General features: G+C 36.9%; 1 protein-coding gene across 1 annotated transcript; it reads left to right on the top strand.

Annotated features, from left to right (window-relative positions):
• Window positions 1–821: 821 nt before the first annotated feature.
• On the top strand, window positions 822–19,169 carry CCDC172 (coiled-coil domain containing 172). Its single transcript, XM_071563597.1, has 8 exons — window positions 822–900; window positions 1,001–1,086; window positions 4,435–4,551; window positions 5,914–6,079; window positions 7,572–7,673; window positions 8,591–8,693; window positions 18,226–18,313; window positions 19,137–19,169. Exons 1-8 carry the CDS (start codon window positions 822–824, stop codon window positions 19,167–19,169), a joined length of 774 nt encoding a protein of 257 aa, XP_071419698.1.
• Window positions 19,170–20,016: the final 847 nt, after the last annotated feature.

Raw genomic sequence — 20,016 nt, 5'->3', positions numbered from 1 at the left:
ACCCGTTTCACAGATGTGTCCAAGTCCGCCTTTTCCCTTGCCAATTACCTTCTCTCTCTGCTCCTATTCCTCAGCTTCCCTGCCTGCTCATTCCCATCCCGAGTTTCCCACACGGCTCCCCCAGCCAGGCACCGACATTTCCCTCTGCCCATGGTTCCCCCTCACCTCCCACTCCATCCGCTCTCCCCCCTCAGCCACATCGCTGGGGTTCTGTCCCATCCCGAGGGTTCTGTGCCATCCCGGGAGTTCTGCCCCATCCCGAAGGTTCTGTCACATCCTGGGGGTTCTGTTCCACCTCGAGGGTTCTGTGACATCCCGGGATTTCTGTCCCATCCTGGGAGTTCTGCCCCATCCCGAGGGTTCTGCCCCCTCCCGAGGGTTGTGTCCTATCCCTGGGGTTCTGCCCCATCTCGGGGGTTCTGTCCCGCCCTGGGGGTTCTGCCCTGTCCTGGGGGTTCTGCTCCATCCCGGGGGTTCTGTCCCACCTCGGGGGTTCTGTCCCATGCCAGGGGTTCTGCCCCATCCCGAGGGTTCTTCTCACCCCGAGGGTTCTGTCCCATCCCGAGGGTTCTGCCCCATCCTGGGGTTTCTGTCCCATCCCGGGGGTTCTGTCCCATCCCGGGGGTTCTGTCACAGCCTGGGGGGTTGTGTCCCACCCCGGGGGTTCTGCCCCAGCCCAGGGGTTGTGTCCCATCCCGAGGGTTCTGTCCCAGCCCGGTCAGCGCCCCGAGGTCCGTGCCCAGCCCCGGCCCCGGCCCCAGCCCCTGCCCCGCAGCCCTCCCGGCCGGGCTTCACAAGGACAGCGACTCCGGCCGGCAGAGATGAACTTGGACGCTCTGTTTCTGCAAATACAGTTCACAGAGAAGCAGGCGAGGGAGAAGAGGCACTTCATCCAGCAAGGTCAGGCCCAGGAACCCCTGGGCTGTGCTGAGGGACTCGGGCCGGGAATGGCCGATCCCTGCCCGTGGCGTGTCCCTCACAGCCTTTCCTTGTGTTGCAGCCAAATGCGACATAAACAGGAGCTACGAAAAAATTAACCACATAAAAGAAGAGCTGAGCGCTGCAAAGATTAACTTAGAAACTAAGGTAGGCAGGCATATTTATAGTGTACATAATAATGGAAGACATTTTGTTTACAAATATATGCCCTGTTCCTTTAGGAATTGATTCATAAGCACTTTCAGGGAAGGTGCTTCACCTGCCGAGGAACACAGTGCTGAGCAAAGTTACACCTTCAGTGCCTAAAAGCCATTCCTTAGTTGCCCAATGCCATTCATTAATGGCCTCTCACAGACAAAAATGTGTGAAAACATTCCCTGTGTTTACTTCACAGGACTGGGATCATGGCATGAGACCCTCCTGTGAGCCTGGGCTCAGTTCAGGCTTACAAGGCCTAAGGGTTTTTCTATGGATGCCAAAGACAGGAAAGTTCCTGAATCTATTTAGTGATTTTATTACTTGTTTCAATTAATCAAACTGCAGGTGTATTCTCAGGTTAAGCTTCCAGTTTTGCAGAGCTTTTCACCAATAACACCTGTGGTTGCAAATTATTTGAAAATCCACTTGCTTGTGTCTGAAAATGAAGTTTAAATCCCATCCCTGGTGCTCTTTGGTGTCTGTGCTGACAGAATGTGTATTCACAACAGGAAAGCATATGGAGCCTCCTTTGAAGTCAGAACTGCTGGATCCTACCACTTAAATGAACAACTTCTAGAACCTTCGGGGGATTGCTTCACCTGGTCATGAAAATAAATGTTTTGGGAATGAGTTTCACCCTTCCAAAACCAGGCTCTTCTGCTTTTTGTAAATGACTATGTAATACATACAATAAATAACATTATTGAGAAGGGAGCAGAATAAAAGAGAACTCTCCCAGGCAGTCAGCAATAGGACAAGGGGGCATGGGCTCAAGCTCTGCCAGGGCAAATTTAAGTTGGAGATCAGAAGAAAATTCTTTCCAGAGAGAGTGCTCAGGCATTGGAATGGCCTGCCCAGAGAGGGGGTGGATTCCCCATCCCTGGAGGTTTTTAAACTGAGCTTGGCCGTGGCACTGAGTGCCATGATCTGGTAAAGGGACTGGAGTTGGACCAAGGGTTGGACTTGATGATCTCGGAGGTCTTTTCCAACCCAATCGATTCTATGATTCTATGATTAATTTGCAAATATTTACTGATTGCATATTGAGACCATAATCGTGCAAGCAGTTATTCATGTGCTCATATTTACACATGTCATAATCTAAGAGCCCAAAGATGCTTTAAAATAGTAACTTATTCAGTCAACACAGATTATATCTGGATGTTGCTTGTTAGATGAAGTCCTCTGTAGTCTTACTAATAAATTTATTTATGAACATTACAATTTTATGTTTATGCTACTAATTTGTTATTGATGCATTGTGATTTATAATCCAAGTTTATGTAGTAGGTGCAGAAGGTCCCAAGAGGAGAGCTATTACTGTAAACAACTAATGGGAAGAGCTGAAGAACTATTCCTAATTAAATTTTATGTGTTTTACTGACCAGGATTAATAATATTCTCACTGATGACCACAAAAATATATTTTACTTGCTTGCTTAGTCTGACATTGACTAATTTATAGATAGAAAATCATACAGAAAACTGGTGGAATAGAAAGATGCATTTCAATCAGACTGTATTGAGGTTTAAAGATTATATTGTTATTGACAGTATTTACAGTAATCTATTTTTCAGTATAGGAATTAGGTTTACATATGTCTACAATAGTTCATGCAGTTCAAATAATATTAAATAATGCTGTTGAGCTAATGCTGTTCAATTTATCCCACACCAAATGACTGCAGTTCTTTATAATCATACATATCCAACCACGTGCATGCACAGCAGCTGATGCCTGACCAAGCAGATGAGACTGAGTTTAAAAGTTTTTTGCCATCTATTTCACAGACACTGCCTGTGGTCAATCAAAGAATCCTAGGAAATGCAATTTTTCCCTCTGTTCTGCAAAATCAGGTAGCATGTAATTAGAACCTGAATTACAGCATTTTGCTGTTTGTAGCTCACTGATTTCTTAAAAAAAATTGGTTGCAAATGCACAGATTAGGTTGGCATCTTACAGATGGAGAAATGACACTGCAGCCAGTTATGTTCAGTAATACTAATACAGTGGTATAAGATATTACTCTGAGTTAATATGTAAAATAAATTCTCCCAAGGCAAGCACCTCCTGCACACTTAACATGCTGGATGTGTCAGGGATGAGCTACAAATCTAGTCCTTTCCTTTCCAACTCTCATATTCTGGAGCATTTCATCCCACTATCCTATTTTTATCAGATGTACTTCTGTGCCCTCTCAAAAATCATTGACATTTTTATTTTAAAATCTGTTTACTTTTACCTCTGTAATACCATGCTTATTTGGTCTTTTCTGCTTCTACACACACAAACACCCTTGTATCAACCTGACTATTCCATTTACTTCTTGATACTTACCCTGTGCCTTTACAGTCTGGGCACAGTTCTCCCAACTTTACTTTCCCTACTCATTGCTCTGAGTGTTGCAGTCTAAATCATTCTCTTGACTTCAAGAGAACTTCAGTCCACTTCATCAAGATGAATGGTTCTAATCCTTTAAGGCCCTTCAACACTTCGCTGTTTCCTATTTTTCTGTTGCTATAGTTTGTCCCACCATGTATCTTAACTTAGCTTAGACAATGATACAGTAAATGTTCTGGAAAATTGGGATGAACTCTTCAGCAAATTTTGAAAATGCAGTGGTTGAACAGCATACCCTTCTATCAGAGAAATTAATGGTTAAAATTAATAAAACTCAAAATAATTCTATATGCAATATTGCAGATTGGTTTGATAGATATGGTCAAGCTGTCCCTAGCCAATGAGCTAATTACCATTACATATCTTTGTCTAAAAATCCCAGAAATTGTGCTCAGAAAAATACGAGCACATCCCTCCCTCCTTCACATGTGCTGTAGCAGCATTGCAGAGCTGATGACATGTACAGCCATTCAGTCAAAATTATGATGCTGGACCCCTGTCCCTCTGATAGTACTGTCTGATTTGGTAGATGATGAGCTTGACACAATTAGATGGAGGACACTTTATTATGTTGGGTATAAGATCCCATGTGGTAAATACTTTTCCTGATTTTAACCGGAAAAAAATTTCTTCTGAACCAAGCAGACTTTGCAAAACCATTTTGGGTATTAGACCCCCACTAAACATGTCTTCTAAAGGAAGAAGATTTTTAAAAGCTTAGTGGTATCCTGAAAGATTATTGAAGGGAAAAAAGAGCTGTTATGCTTTTGCTAGGCCAGCAGCCATGGCAGCTGTGTTTTAACTGGACCAAGATCCTTGTGTACAATATCAAAGTATATGAAACAGGAAAACAATAACCTTCCTTCATAACCATTGGGGTTTTTTTCTCTTGGAAGGTTCAGCAACTGTCTGAAAAGCAGTTCTACTTAGAAATTCTGAAGAAACATGAAGATAGCTTAGAAAAACAGAAAGCTGAGCTTATGAATCAAAAAAGCAGCCTTCTTAAAACATTGGTATGTTCCCAGCCATGGTGTTCAGACAGCTCTTTTCTACTGCACAAGGGCAATCGGCTTTAAAATCTGGAAATCTGGAAGAACTAATATTTTAAATCAGGAATTTTTTTTTTTTTTTTACTCTAGCATATGTAACAATGCAAATATGGATAAATTCTCACTTTTAGTTTAAACCTAAGGTAAAGTATGCTGCAGTTTATCTACAAAGCTGATTTAACTCTCCTGACTTCATTTTCTAATGTCTGCTGTTATATAACTGAACTCCAGTTCTGACAGATTATTTCCACTGTAAAGTAAACTAGGAAAGCCTCACCTTAAATTGGATTGCCTCATCCACAATAAAACAGATTGAGAAGGATCAAAGGGAGAACCCATGGAGGTCCACACCACATTTTAGCAACACAATCTCTTTGATGCCAGGCACACCCAACCACCCCTTCAAAGGCAGCTCCTTAAAACAGACAAGTTTCTCAGTGCTAACCTGAATACTGCCTTCCTCTTCCTTCACTGTGGATCCCTGGATCTGTGAAGAAATGCCACACTCTTCTCTGCATGTGTATTTGCACTTTAAATCAGCAGAGCTACATTTTAAATGTTCAGTACAAAACACCAGTATTAACCCTAAATTCTTAGACAGGTATCTTTTTAATTAATATTTCTGCAGCACCCAAAGTATTCCCAGTATATGTGTGAAGTTTCTTTTAATTGTAACCAGTCAAGTATGATATATGTGTTATCATTTAATTTTTCCTGTATATGGGGGAACCTTTCATTTTATTTGACTTAAGAATCAATTAAGATTTCTTAGAAGAAATCTAATATAAACTTTCCTTTCGAATATTTTTTCCCAGAAAATTTAACAGTGATTTCCTATCAACTGTAGCTTTCTGGGTAGTTATTGAGGGAGTTAAAGTAAGTCTGTGTTCTGCAGAGGAATAAATGACCCCTTTATTTAAATTAATAACAACCAAAAAACAAAAAAAGAACAGCCATACCATGCTACTGACTTTTTTAAACAGAACTTTCTATTAATTTCAATAAAATAGTTGAGCTGAAGAACTGCTGGTGCAACTCTGGAAGATGATGTAAAAATTTTTTATATTTTATTAATAAGAATAAATTCTTCATTTTTATATTAAAAAAGAAGGCTAAAATAAAAGACAAAATGGCAGAGCTGTAGAGCATTTTCATGTTCTTATAAGTCAGGAAAGTATTTACTTTTACATTTTATTTACTTTTGTTTATTTATTTCCTTTTATATTACACATTTAAGGATAAAAACATGAGTGTGTTTCAGTCTGACTAACCTAACAAAAACTTTCTTTTCATATGAACATTCAATATTCCCTTTCTTTTTTTCAGGCAGATGCAAAGAGAAAAATTGCTGAAGAGGAAGATAATTTTACCAGAGAAGTAACAGAGTTTAACAATGAATATGGGCTAACAAGTAATAGAGAACTTCTGATTAAAAAAAAAGTCAAGACTGAAATAAGTGATTTAGAGAAAGAGGCAACTCTGTTGAAAAATGGTAAATCTTAGATTAGATTAGTGCATTGTGGATTAATAAAAAGCAGTAAAGTATAACTGTGCAAACCAGTAATTTTAGTTCCATTCCCTTGTGAAGTGTTGCCCAGTGGCTGATGGCAGCCAGCACAGAGGGGCCCTGTCATACACAGGGACTGTTTTGGGGTACAATCATCTGTGATTGAGCTCTGTACATTCCCTTAGCTTCAAAAGAGTTGCACTCACAAATGTCCTGTGGTATAACTTGGTCTTTAAGACACAGAGTGGGAGATCTCAGGACACAGGGTCAGACTCCAAAGCAGTCCTTCCGCAAGGAAATGGGGTCAGTGTGGATCACAAGCTGAACATGAGTCAGTGACATCAGAATGTCAGCACCACACTGACACATAAACATCATTCTGACCTCTAAGACATGGAAAATAATTTTTCCCTCTATTTGGGGCAGTAAAGCTCTTAGCTGGAGTACTGTTCATCTCATTTTGATGTTAAACTTCAAGAAAAGATGTGGACCAGCTGGAGAGAATCCACATGGGACCAGTGAGAGTGATCAGAGTTCTGGAGCACGTGAGAAGGGAGAAAATGAAAGAATCATGACTATTTAACCTATTAAGGAAAAGACTGATGAAAGGTGGATATCAGTCTTCAAATCATTAAAACACTCTGTAAAAAGGAAATTAATATATTCTCCATTGCTGTAGTTAACTGAATAAAAAGTAACAGGTGTAAACAACAGTAAGGCAGAGTCTGTCTGTCTGTTTAGAATCTTTCTGAAATAGGACTATCTGTTTGGGTTTGCACTTGATAGTACCTTCTTTCTTACTTGCTGTGGGTATGATTCTAACCTACAATGGAAAAAAAACTATATTTGCTACTTTAGCAATTAGTTTTTATGTATTCATGCAGATCTGGTCAGTTAAATGATCAGTGGGACCTGAAAAGTGACTAACATTCTTCTCTAGGTTCAGTTGCTGTCGCAATTCCATCCTTTAATTGCACTTTTTTAGGTACAACTTGTCTGTCTTTTCATCTGCTGCAGTCCTGAACACACTGACAACACTGAAGTGAAAAGTTTAAGTAACTCTTAACATGGAAATTGTGCAAGGACCTCCAATTGTTAGAAAAACTATCACAATTAATTCCAGATGTTGTCAATAGTCAAATATCTGTAACAGCAAACAAATTAAGTGGGGATTTCTTTAAGTCCTACTGAGAGGTGTCTGTTCATCTATTCAATGAGTCATTTTACTTTCCTTGTAGCTGAAGTAACTCTAAAGCAAAACATTCTTTTTATGCCCAGACAAAAAAAAATACATTGAACATCTTAATAAAAAACATTTTCTTTCATAGCTATGAATACATGACTGATTTCAGTTATTTTAGTTTTATATTCAAGGGTTTTTTTGAGTAGCTGAAAATTGGTAGTTAAGAATATATAAGATTGTATCATGAATGCTAAAATTGCAATGTATTTTAATTTAAAATGGTTTTTTTCTTAGAAATTGAGTCAATGGAACATAAAAATGTTCAGTTAAATGAACTCCAGCTGCAGAAGAATGAGTTAAAGCAGGATTTATTAACTCTCCAAAGTGAACTCAAAGGTGTGCCTGATAATTACTTGTTATGATAATTTTTTCTAGCTTGACAAAGGCTTTTCAAAAATCTTTTCAGTCAAGTTTCTTTTCTGAAGAAAAAGGAATCATAGTAACAAGATTTTAATTAATTTTTACAATATGTAATACATAATTCTTAGACGTGGTTATAACAAATGTTATGGATTTCAGTGAGATCTATTTTAAATGTCAGTGATACTGAGGTCTAGAGATTTGCTGAACCATGAGCTATAAATGAGAAAAAGAAATTTTTGCTTTTTACAGAGATAATTAGGTGTTTCAAAGTGAACTTAAAATCAGCATAAATATTGTCTACAACCCATTAACCTGTAATTAAAGAATATCACTAAAATTCAAATGTTTTACAAGTAACATGGCTTGGACTAATAAAGACAGACTTGTCCTAGATGCTAAATCCTTGAGTTGTAATTTCAATCATCTTCTTTTTACTGATATTTGTGTGTTTGTGTATGAAAGTCTGTGCATAAAAAAGGACATTGGGAGGAGTGTCAAATACTTAGGAAATTCTATAAAATAAAACTCTGAAAAGATACAGATGGAACTCCAAAACGTTTTGGAGCAATAGGGATAATTCTGAAATCTGGATTAAAAAAAATGCAATCTAGAGCACTTTAATAACTTTTTACAAATATGTAATTAACATGTCACATTAAGAGCTCAGAAAAGCAATAAGTATGATCATGAACTGTTTGGGAAGAGGAGTGAAACTTAAGAGTGCAATGTGCAATTGCAATAATAATAAAATAATTCATGTTCTTTATTTAGATGTCCTTCAAACAGTTTCATGAAGAAATATTAGAAAATATAAATTTAGAAAATGCAGAAAATTTTTGAATATGGATGATTAATATATATTTATAAGGTAATTCTGATTTCATGTGTAGACCTTGAGAAAGCAATCAAGGAGGCTGAAAGAATGACAGAAGATTTAGAAGCAGAAAAAGTCCAAGTCACTGAAAAACCTCAGACTGATCCTGAATGTTTAAGGTAAGGGTCTTATAATAACGAGTTCCTAAATTTAATTTTAGGTCTGTAACTGCAGACCAGTCCTGCTGGCAATGACTGTTTTACCTTTGCTGCACAATATGCCTTTGAAATCAGGCAAATCATTCATTTTTTACTAGAGAACACAAATTCCTGTTGTTCATTACAGCATCTCACCCTCACATGCAACCTCAAATGAACTGAAAACTGGAAGAGTTGGAGGGGTGTTGGTCAAACTTGGAGGGAGAACAAAAGACTTGCTTGGGTGGAAGGCCAGTTTTAGGTTCTTGAAAAATGGTGGTGGTGCACAAAAAGCTGATGAACTACCCAGTGCTGAATGTGCTTCTGCTGATGGGCTGCACAGACTGATTGCAGCAGGTGGGTTGGCCAGAGATACCTCCTTGGGTCAGCTGGGCCCTGTACTGAAGCTCCTAAATGCAGATTTTGCTCTAAAATCTCTGTCAGTTCTAGTTTGCCTTCCAATTAAGTGAGTTCAGAACAAAATTTTGAAGACTTAACCAAGACAGGCTGCCTTAGCAATGAATATTGCTTCTCAGGAACTGGGTGGTAAAAACTCAGTTCTTGTCAGATTGCTTAAGTGAGACATTTAGGTTTTCACTGTACAGAAAATAATGTTTACAAAAAAAAATCTTCCAATGCAGAAAATGTCCATATCACAGAATTGACCTTTTTTTTTTTTCCTATTTTGTGATGTTCCAGGTAAAAGTGTTTGTAGATATTAAAAAATATTTAAGAAGCAATTCAAAAAAACTCCTTCTGGAAAGGCTGGTCCAAAAGATTCTCTAACAAAAATTGTTAAGAAAAACATAACTTTTGTTACCATCATGGCTTTTTTTTTCCAATATATTTTTAAGTTTTCGACAAAAAATAAATAAATACAGGGTAGGAGTTTTTTTCTTGAAAACTTTCAATGGAAAGTTATAACTTCACAGAGAACCCTGAGCAATTTTCTGAAAGATGATTTGGTAATGGCTCATTTTTTTGCTGAATATCAGTTTTTGAAAGAAAATGATATATCAGCCCTATTACTAACTCTCTTCAACCTCCTAGATGGTGTTGAGACATGGCCAAAATTCCCTCAGCATAAAAATTAATTAGCTCACAATCCTGCATACAGTAGCAAAAAATTTGCATTCAACATATACATGGAAGACACAGTGTAAATAATAATAACAGCAACAATTCTCTAAGACAGCCTGTTATAATTCAATCCTTTACATTATTCATTCGATCGTGATATATTGGGGTTTGTGATACACGAGGTTGTCAGCTTCCTTCTAAATAACATACTTCCCCTGAGTGGTTTATTGCCATGATGCCACTGAGTATCCAAATTGGTCTAATTAGTTTTCTATAACAGGTTTCCTATGTATAAGGTACAGAAGTATCAAACATTACATTGCTTTAATTTCCCTGCTCTGCCACTGACATCCAAAGGCTCAATCAAATCCACATAGGACTCTCCTTCTATGTAGTGAAAGTAACTCACAGCTCTGCAGAAGGATATTTTGTGTGGAAACACATGGATAAAATATATTCAATTCTATTACCTGCAAAATCACCAAGTGTCATTTACAACCAAAGCAAGAAGGATGATGAAATTTTCTTATTTCATGAAATACCTCCTTTTCTGGTCAAGATAAGCTTACATTATTTGATAATTGCACGTAGTGCAAAATATAAAGTGCTTCTACTGCTATTACTAATACCACAAAATACAAGTGCTTCTTGAAGTGCAATAATATATCAAATACATTTTCTTTGCATTGAAATATTTTTTCATTTCGGATACTGGAAAAAATTTTGGACAGATTTGCCTAAATCATACTTTTATCTTGCACTTTCTTTTGATCAGAAGAGTCAGTGCTTTATATACAGAGAGAGATAGCCCTGAATAAGTTAACTCAGGTGCCAGAAGCAACACAGATATGCTGCTGTACTTGCATGTCAGCACTAATAGATTCTGCCTTTCAGCAGAGCCAGGCAGGCAACCCTCATTTGTCTGCCTCTCCCTGTCACAGTGCTGTGCTCTTTAGAATCATCCCAAACCCTTCAGACTCTAGCAATTCTTTTTTTTTTCTTATTTAACATAGCCTACTCCTCACTTCTTGATGTGGGCTCCTGAATTAGGAGAATGAAAGGGGATTTAAAGTATTACATGCCATAAATAGTCTAGTATGTAGATAGTCCCCTAGGAAGTACCCAATCACTTTGCAGTGCCTACAAGGATATCAGCAAGAGGATGGAGACAGGATCTGCACAACAGGAGAACAAAAGGCAAAAAGCAGAAACCGAAACAAGATATAGAATGAATCCCTGGAGGTTTTTAAACTGAGATTGGCCGTGGCACTGAGTGCCATGATCTGGTAAAGGGACTGGAGTTGGACCAAGGGTTGGACTTGATGATCTCGGAGGTCTTTTCCAACCCAATCGATTCTATGATTCTATGAATTTAAGGAAAAACATTTTTTTTTATCATGAGGATAAGTGTAAGCAAAGGAAAAGGTTGCCCAGAGGTGTTGCATAGTTTCCATCCTTGAAGGTTCTCCTTGACACACACACACACACACACACACACACACACACACGTGTATATCTTAACAGGAGTCAATTTTGGCCATGTTAAAATCAATGTGATTGAATCTGCTGTGCCTGAGGAGCAACCCTTTTCAGCCTAATGAGATTAGGTTTTTCCCCATACAAAATTTATTGCAAGAGTAGAATTCTAGTTTGTACTGAAAATCATTTTTATTACATATAAAGATGATAGTATTTCGGCACAAGTAACGTGAATCAAAAATAGATACTTTGTTTTCTGTGAAATAAGCACAAAATTTGATTCCTTTTTACAGAGCTGGAAACCACACCACTGTTTAAATGGTAAAAATCCCAATGTTTTTAATGCTTCCTTAGAACAAATGTGAGACAGCATCAATAACCTGATATATGTAGCTCCTGATCACCCTGCAAGTCTGTTACTGTATCACATTCCTAGTTTCAGCTTAAAAATCAATATCAAAAGTAGCTGGCAAGGCAAGAATCTTCATCACAATTAAGTATACATCCAAAAGTAAATTGCGTTTCAGCTGAGCAGGGTAGGCAGCTAATTCAAATTACAGCAATTCATCTCTGATCTGAGAGAAATGCCCTGCACCACGTCTGCAGTTTCATAAAATTTCTCTCAAATCCATCAAAGAATTACAAGAGGTCATGAGAAGCACACACGGGTAATTCTGAAAGCTGTTGGTACTGCAGTGAAAGGCTTGTTTAATACACCCCAGATAGAGAAAAAAAGGGAACTAAAATTTGCATGTTAAGCACGGATATGGTACAGATAAGACACTGTACCCTCTGACTCAAAGCAGGCACTCTGGAAAATGCAACTTTTAACACAGAGGTGCATAATCAGAGAAATATTTTTTAAAAGGGGGTTGTTTCTTTTTTTCCCTGAAGAGATCTGCAATTAAGATCAAAAGCTTTATTTTGATCATCTGTTCTGCCAATGCCAACCCCAAACATAAAACAGCAGGAAAGAACTTCGGCATCAGCCCTCTTGAGTCCCATTTCCCTGGCAGGTGGCAAAAGCATCACTTGAGTGGAACCACACAGGAGTCAAGCAGAGACCAACTGATACCAGCAAATTCCTAACTATGTCATTTCTTCACTATTATATTAATTGTAATTACTATTTTCATTATTTATCTTCTTTCCCATTTTAATTGTAAATGTAGGTGTTGCCTTAAGTAAAGCAGCCTAGAAATAATTTTAATTGAAGTTTGTTTAGACTAACAACAGAACATTTCTACCTAAAATTGATGGGTTTTACACTGTTTAAAAGGTAGACTAAGGATAAAAGATTTCTTTGAAACCTGAATCTCTCTTGTACTTAGAAGTCATGGAAAGGAAGTGTATGAAATCTGCTTACTCTGTAAATAGTTCAAGGCTTTGTATACTTGTCTAAATCTGAAAATATAGTATTGCTTCTTATACTTCATAATGCAGAGAAAGAAACTCCATTGCCAAAATTAGGAAGGAAAAAGTAATTCTTTCATACAAATCATACAGGAAATATGTTTATTAGAGCTGAACAAATGTTTCATGCTAACAACCTAAGGCCATGAATGGTTCTGGTGGGTTAGAAAAAAAATTCAATTTGATTTTATGTTAAATTTAATAATCAAGAGATATCAGTCTCTGGAGTAATTTTTGTGGTTCCAAATGAGTTTTTCAATGGCAATCTCCTCATTGATTTTTTGAGCTTGTCTTTTTAATGGCAGTGCCCAGTGACAATATTATAGTTTGAATTATGTTAAAATAGGTTTCCACTATAAATTGCAGTATGGATTTACAAAAAGTAGATCTAATCCTACCAATAATATCTTTCTTTGATAGGACAACAAATTGGTTAGACAAAGAAAATTCGAATGCCATCCATCTAGACATTAATAAAGTATTTGATGTTAACCCTCATGGGAACCTACTGGTTAACCTGGGGAAGACATATTAAAAAATTTAAGTAAGGAAGTGACTAATAGTAACGACAGTAATACATCTGAGAACAGAAATTCTGGGGCTTGAAGAAACTAACTACAGTCACAGCTGGTCTTGGTTTATGTTTTTATAGTACCTTTGGAATAGGAAGTGTTTTAAGACAATAGTGTAAAATAATTGAAAAACTTGTAGACTGAAATTGCTGAAAAAGAGAAGGAATATAATTATATGCAGCGCAAGCTGATCTACTTGTACACAGCTAAGGGCTTCAATAAATGGGTACCTGGAAGCAAAGGAGAGGCCTGGGCCTCCTGTGTAAGCAAAATACAACTATAAGCACCAAAAATAAAAAAAGCTGTGGACAAGTTAAAAGCAAGAGTTATTTCCAACAAAAAGCAAGAGGGTGCAAAAATTGTGTGTACAAAACTCTCACCTACTTGCCAAAAAGGATGCATTCAACCTGGAAGATGAGCAGAGTATGGAGAGCCCATAATGGAGAAGGAAACAAGGACAATTCTAAATCCTTTTTAGCTCTGAGAAAATTCTCCATATGAAGAAAGCAGTACATTATAGAGATACTAATTTCAGCAGTAGAGTAGCCATATTAATATATCCAGATTAAGATCTAATTTTCCCTGTACAATAGAAAAATCAAGATAATTGAACAAGAAGGATCATTGACCCCTATTTATTTCCCTGCCTTAATAGGAATCTTATTGACTGCTAGAAACACATTTCATTTTCGCATCTCTGATGCTGGAACATTTTTTTCTTTCCTGTGGAACTGTTCTTCCAGCTCCTCTGGAAAGAAGTCCATACAACTTTGGGTTACTGTCTGCACAGAAGGAGATCTCACCCTAATGTGCAGTTCCATTCAGTATGCCTTAACCTTTTCATGTTTGGTCATCTATAATAATGTATTCCTCAAAGGTGTCTTATGATGTTTTATGTATTTGGGGAATATAAATTTAGAAAAAAAAATACCACCACCCTTTTGAAGACCTCTTACTACTCCTCTAAATAGTTTCCTGACAGCATTCACAAAATGCAAGCTTTAATCAGTGAAAACTGCATATTTTACATTTTAAATTTCAGCGTTTGATCCAGGACAGCAAAAGCCAAAACTTTCTTTATTTACCTAAGGTAGCTCTATTTCTTTTAATTTACCTTTAATTCCCATTGTTATGTGATCTAATACCCTCTTCACTTTCATGTTTAATCTTCTTGATAGCATTTCTTATTACTACTCGATCACTTAATTTTTTTTCTCTTTCTGCTCCATCAAGCAGAGACTTTTATAATTTAAGTGCATAACTCAAGTACTTGAGTTTATATTTCGAGATACTAAATTCCATTTAGGACTTGTTTTCTCCCTTTCTCAATCAATTGATAATAGTCTGAAATTTATTGACTCCTGCAGCTGTATCAATAGCATTTTCTGTTTAGTAGTGTCAGCAAATTGTAAATACCCAGCAAAACCCGAAACATAGATATTAATTTAGTCCCAGAACTGAACTGAGAGTGAATGACCTCAGTATGTTACTGAGCTTGAGACAATAAACCAAAATTTTTGATGCTTTTCTTCAGTCTCAGTAAAGTTTTAAAACCTTGATAAATGTATCTCCTGGTGTTTATGATAAAATTCAGGAAAAACAAAATACACACTCTCCAGTTATATATAACTTCCTATGCAATTTCATTCTGGATCATGAATTCAATGCCCTGTATATCAGTGTCAAGCAATTCTGTTTTATAATACACCATAATGTTTTCCCTCCAATTTATGATTAAAAAATAAAATAGTGGTTATAAACAAGGCAAAGACAAGAAGGAGAATACGAAATACATGTTTTACCTGTCTCAGCAAAACATAACCGAGAAACACTCTGCTCCTTCTGCAACTCCAACAGCAACCAGGTGTGGTGTTTCATCCTCACTCAGGAAAAAAAAAGACTAAAAATGCATATTAATCCTGCCTTCTACACAAATTATTTCTCTTTTGAGACCTCTTTATATAAAATTGTTCTTGGAATGCAAGTTTTGGATACTGAAGTCTTCATCCAGTAATTTGCATCTATGGATGATCTTCAGAGAAGCCTGTTTGACAATAACATTATATTTTTCATGGTTCAATTTATTATACCAGCAGGTATTGATTTCACAATTATTTTTCCTATTTGCCTTGTGCATATACAGCTGAAATTCAAGAACAGTGGATCAACCACAAATGCCAATGACATTAAATAGCTGGGCTCATTTCAGAGCTGCAAAATCAATCATCCTCAGTGGTCTCCTCCTTCTTCATCTCTGTCACTTCTACCATTCAAGAGTAATGGAAAATGGGCCATTGATGGCAGAGCTCAGCTTGGGACAAGCTGGCATCCCAAAGGTGCTGATGTTGTTGTCCCACTTGCTTGATTTAAGCCTGGGTTTGCTGTTGCAAATGTGGCATTTCAGCGCCAGCTGTTCATTAGAGCCCATTACCTGTGATGCTGGAATTTACCAATGCACTGTTGGTGCAGTGCAATGACTTATTGTAAAAATGTATTTTATTCTCACCAACGAGAAAAAAATGGTAAAAAAAAAAGGAAAACAAAAGGACATAGAGGGCCAAATGATAATACGATTTTTCAGATTATTCTTCCTAAGAGATCTGCTTTTTATCATAGTCATAAAGAGGATATAATTGTCATATTAATTCTTGTTCTGGCAAAAGTTACATCTCTTTCCATTTCCAAAGGTGACAGAAAACCTGCCTTCTATCTTGACAGTATAGTTTCATGAATAATTGGTTTGCACATTCAATCTGATAGTGGAAAGATGAATATGAATATCCTGCTTATCTTAAATGTAAAATGAAAAAACGAAATCTGCTTTCAGGTTAAGCGTTTTTTTTTAATAGGTCTATTGTCTCACATTCCTTCTGGTAAAACTTCATCATTTATTCAGTAACTCAGGCGTCTCCAATGCATTAATTTTGTAGACTGTAACCTAACAGACAGCCCTTATTTTGTGAGTATAATATTCCTGGCACATACTGTAATTATCTAGCTTCTATATAAGAAAGAAGTGGGACCTGAAAGCAGAATCAATTGATTAATGTAAGAATTAAACACTACATTTAAATGAATGTCTTTTATCACCACTACCTGATGCTATGTAAGGAATTGTGCTGTCATTACATTTAGAGGTTTTATGAAATATTTGAAATAAAATTTTTAAATCCGTATGCAAAATGTTAGTTTCAAAGCACATCATCAATATTAATTAATTTACAATCCCAGATAAGCAACTCCTACTGCTTATCTTCTGGTTGTTCTGTCCTTACTGCACAACTAACATGGACTGGTATCATTCTTAGCTGACAACTGGCAAACAGTTTTACAACATGGAAGGCAATGAGAGAACATTTTCTCTGAGATCACCAATCTAAGTCTTTTTCTAAAGTAAATTAGGCAAAGTAGGGCTTTTTTTTATCTTAGGGTTCTAATACCACACTAACAGAGAACACTGAGAAAAAAATGAGGAGACAAGGCAATGAAGTTAAGCTGATTAAATCAAGATCACAAGCTGATCTTAGACCTTGAAATGAACTTCTCTCAATGAAATTTTCTGTGAACTAGCAAGGCACTACAGTGCAGTGAATATTTCATTTCTTGATGTGTAGTTCAAAATTTCTCCTTGCTTGTATGTGTTACGAGAAATATTTCTGAAAACAGAGGCATTTACTGCTTTATCATACAAGCACACAGAGCTCATACATTTTCTATATTGATGGTAATATATTTGTGTCTTCCATGGGATCAGCAAAATTAACTCACATCCAGTTTGTTACTATTCTAATGTGGCACAGTGACTAAGCTCTTCCTCACATGTGAAAATGTACATTTTAATTTTAATAAAGACCTTGTCTTGTATAGAAAACCAACTCCATTGCAGTAGGACAGGCAAAGAGGTGCATCATCTGTATAATAGGATTAAATAATGTCTTGTCTAGTGTAGTATATAGAAAAAAAAGTGGTTATTACCTCCTCTTTCAACTTCAGAAGAAACAAGGTGATGCTTTGAGGCATCCTTTCCTCAGTCTGTTTGTATATCCCAGAATATTCACAGTGTTTCCTGAAACTGTATTGAGGGTAAAGCAATTTAACTTTGTCATTAGGCTTTTCTTATGACAGCCATGGAAAGACTCAGTATAATCTCATCACTTTATATTTATCAGACTGCTGAAAGCTCTAGCAGAGTTTTCTCATGGCCTACCAAGTATTACTTTAAACCACTACAGTCACTGATGTGCAAAGTTTAGGTGTCTCCTTTTAGCAGGACTAAATGATCTATTGAATGGAGAAATAGTTACATTAAAAGTAATCCTTACTGTAGAAAAGTTGGAGAACTCCTGTCTGGGATTATTTGGAAAGAGTAGTAAGTGCTGAAGAATAATGGGAGCAGTAGGGAGAGAACAGGAGCAACAGCAGAGGAGTGTGTGGAGGGTGTGGAGTGGGGATAGCACAGGGTCAGGCAGAGGACCTACCCAACCCAACATTCTGTCTCCATCAGGGCTACAAGTAGATAATCAGGAAAATTAAGAACAGTAACATATGGTGCTTCCTAACCATCAAAATTCAAATTCACATGTTTAAATAAGGAAAATGATGACTAATGAAGTCCTGAATCTTTCATAGTTTATAAAAACAACACAGTCCAGAAATCTTTCTAACAAACTACTTTGTCAAGACATACTTTGAAAAAAAACCAACATGTCACTTTCTGAATTTCCTTTCATTGCCATCACAACTCCCAATGCTGAATAAAATCCAAGTATATTGTGAATCCAAGTATATTGTGGGAGAGCAGCGTATTGGAGGGCCAGCTACAAACCCAGCAAACTTAAATCCTGATCATGAAAATAGATCAATGAGGCTTTTCTCACACAAGTCAAATGGACAACTGGGAACAGAGCTGAAAAAAATAGTTGCTCAGCAACAGTTCTCTGACCTGCAAATGTATTTGTTCTTGGACCCAGACTTAAGAAAGAATTGGAAAAATGCAAAGATGATAATTGGCAAAGCGTCTGTGAGACTCTGCAAACAGAAATTGAAATTCTGCAAATGGTATGCCATTTTCATTATGTATTTTAAGTGTTTAATAATTTTAGTTTTTAAGGTGTCATTTAGGAGGATTAGCAGTGGTTTTAGATAAGCATTTTTTATACTATGCATGTACATTTCTAAACATCCTCTCATTACAGGCACACTGTGATACTCATTTGGTTTTGCTTATTTCCATATGTCCAGTAATATCATTTCTTACAGAAAAGGAAAGCACAGAGAAGAATTTAAAGACATGTTTCTAACACAAGAAAGATGTATTTGGGGGACTAATACAAATCATTAGTTTATTGAAAACTGCCAAACATTATGCATTGAGGGTCTATATTAATCTTACTTCCTGCTGCCAGTTAAAAGGAATATGGGAATATGGAGAAATAGGATGGTAATAGCACCCTTTTATGTAGTATTTTATTTTGTCCACTCAAAAAATCCTTACAAAAACTTAATAAAATGTGTTTCTCTGTAAATGTCAATCCTAACTTCAAATTTCTTGTCAGTCTGCATAATAATACAAAGAGAAAAACTATTTTGAAGTCTGATTTGGGAAACAAAGGGGGTTTAAATGTTCTTTTCAGAGCTCCTGATTGGCCCATATGATGATAGAGCTGCCACTACCATCAACAGCAGAATGACAGTCATGAGAAATTTGTATTATAATCAGTTTGAAGTTTCTGTTAAAGCAATGTAACTTGTACTATATCTGTTAATTTCATCATTAATTTCTTCAGAAAGAAAAAAACCTCAATGTTTAAAAATTTCCCTGTAAAAACTCCAGAACTCATAAGATTTCATTATCTCTAATTCAATTCTTTCTCTTTTCCAGAATTTATCACAAAAGAAGTCTTCAGACAAGTGAATGTGTCACATGATATGGAGTGTCATAGGAGCAAGTCTGACTATTTTTAAAGTATTTTACTCAGAGTCTCAGATTTGCTTCTATTTTTGGTTTGTTTGATTAATTCACAGTTTGTATCTGCCTTTAATTTTCATTAAAATAAAATTGTATTCATTTAAAAGTGGTGGTGGGGTTATGTTTTATCCTCAAGTTCATCAGGTTTCCATCTTTAGCTTCCTCTTTGTGGCCCATGGATCACTGTACGTGCTCCACTACTACACATAGAGCTCAATTCCTGTATTGTTGCCTTGACAGTCCAGAATTGTTTCCAAACTACTGAGCTGTAGATGCCTCCACTGGTGTTGAGCCAGTCCATTTCTTAGACATGCCTTCTGATTACACAAAATATCTTCTTTTCTTCCTCTCCCACAACTCACAAAATACTGTGCTGTAACTTCAGAACTTGAGAGCAAAGAGAAAACCTTATGCTAAATGAAAAGTCCACATTTCTGGAGACTGGTGAGGAATTTGCATTGAATCAGGATCCCTGTTCATTCAAGCATGTAGGTTGTATAACTGCTACAGCAGTTCCCAACCCACAGGAGGAACTTTATCATTCAGGTCCTTTACAATAAGATCATGTGAACACATTCACTCTGCTCAGCCTCAGTTCACTGTCTGGGCATCATCTCACACACCCCACAGTGTGTGCAAAAAGGTTTCAATATTCTTCCCATCTGAGGGTGGGACAGGCAGTTGCTCTTCACTAATTTTTCTACACCCAGAGCTTTCAAAGGTACAGAGGGTGACATAAAGCTGCAAAAGAAGTTTTATTAAGAAGGGAGGAATAAAAATCACTTTTGGAAGC

Source organism: Pithys albifrons, chromosome 9 (assembly GCF_047495875.1).
Source record: "Pithys albifrons albifrons isolate INPA30051 chromosome 9, PitAlb_v1, whole genome shotgun sequence".
Taxonomy (NCBI): domain Eukaryota; kingdom Metazoa; phylum Chordata; class Aves; order Passeriformes; family Thamnophilidae; genus Pithys; species Pithys albifrons.
Note: the sequence above shows the minus strand (reverse complement) of the source record. Positions and strands in the feature narration are given on the sequence as shown.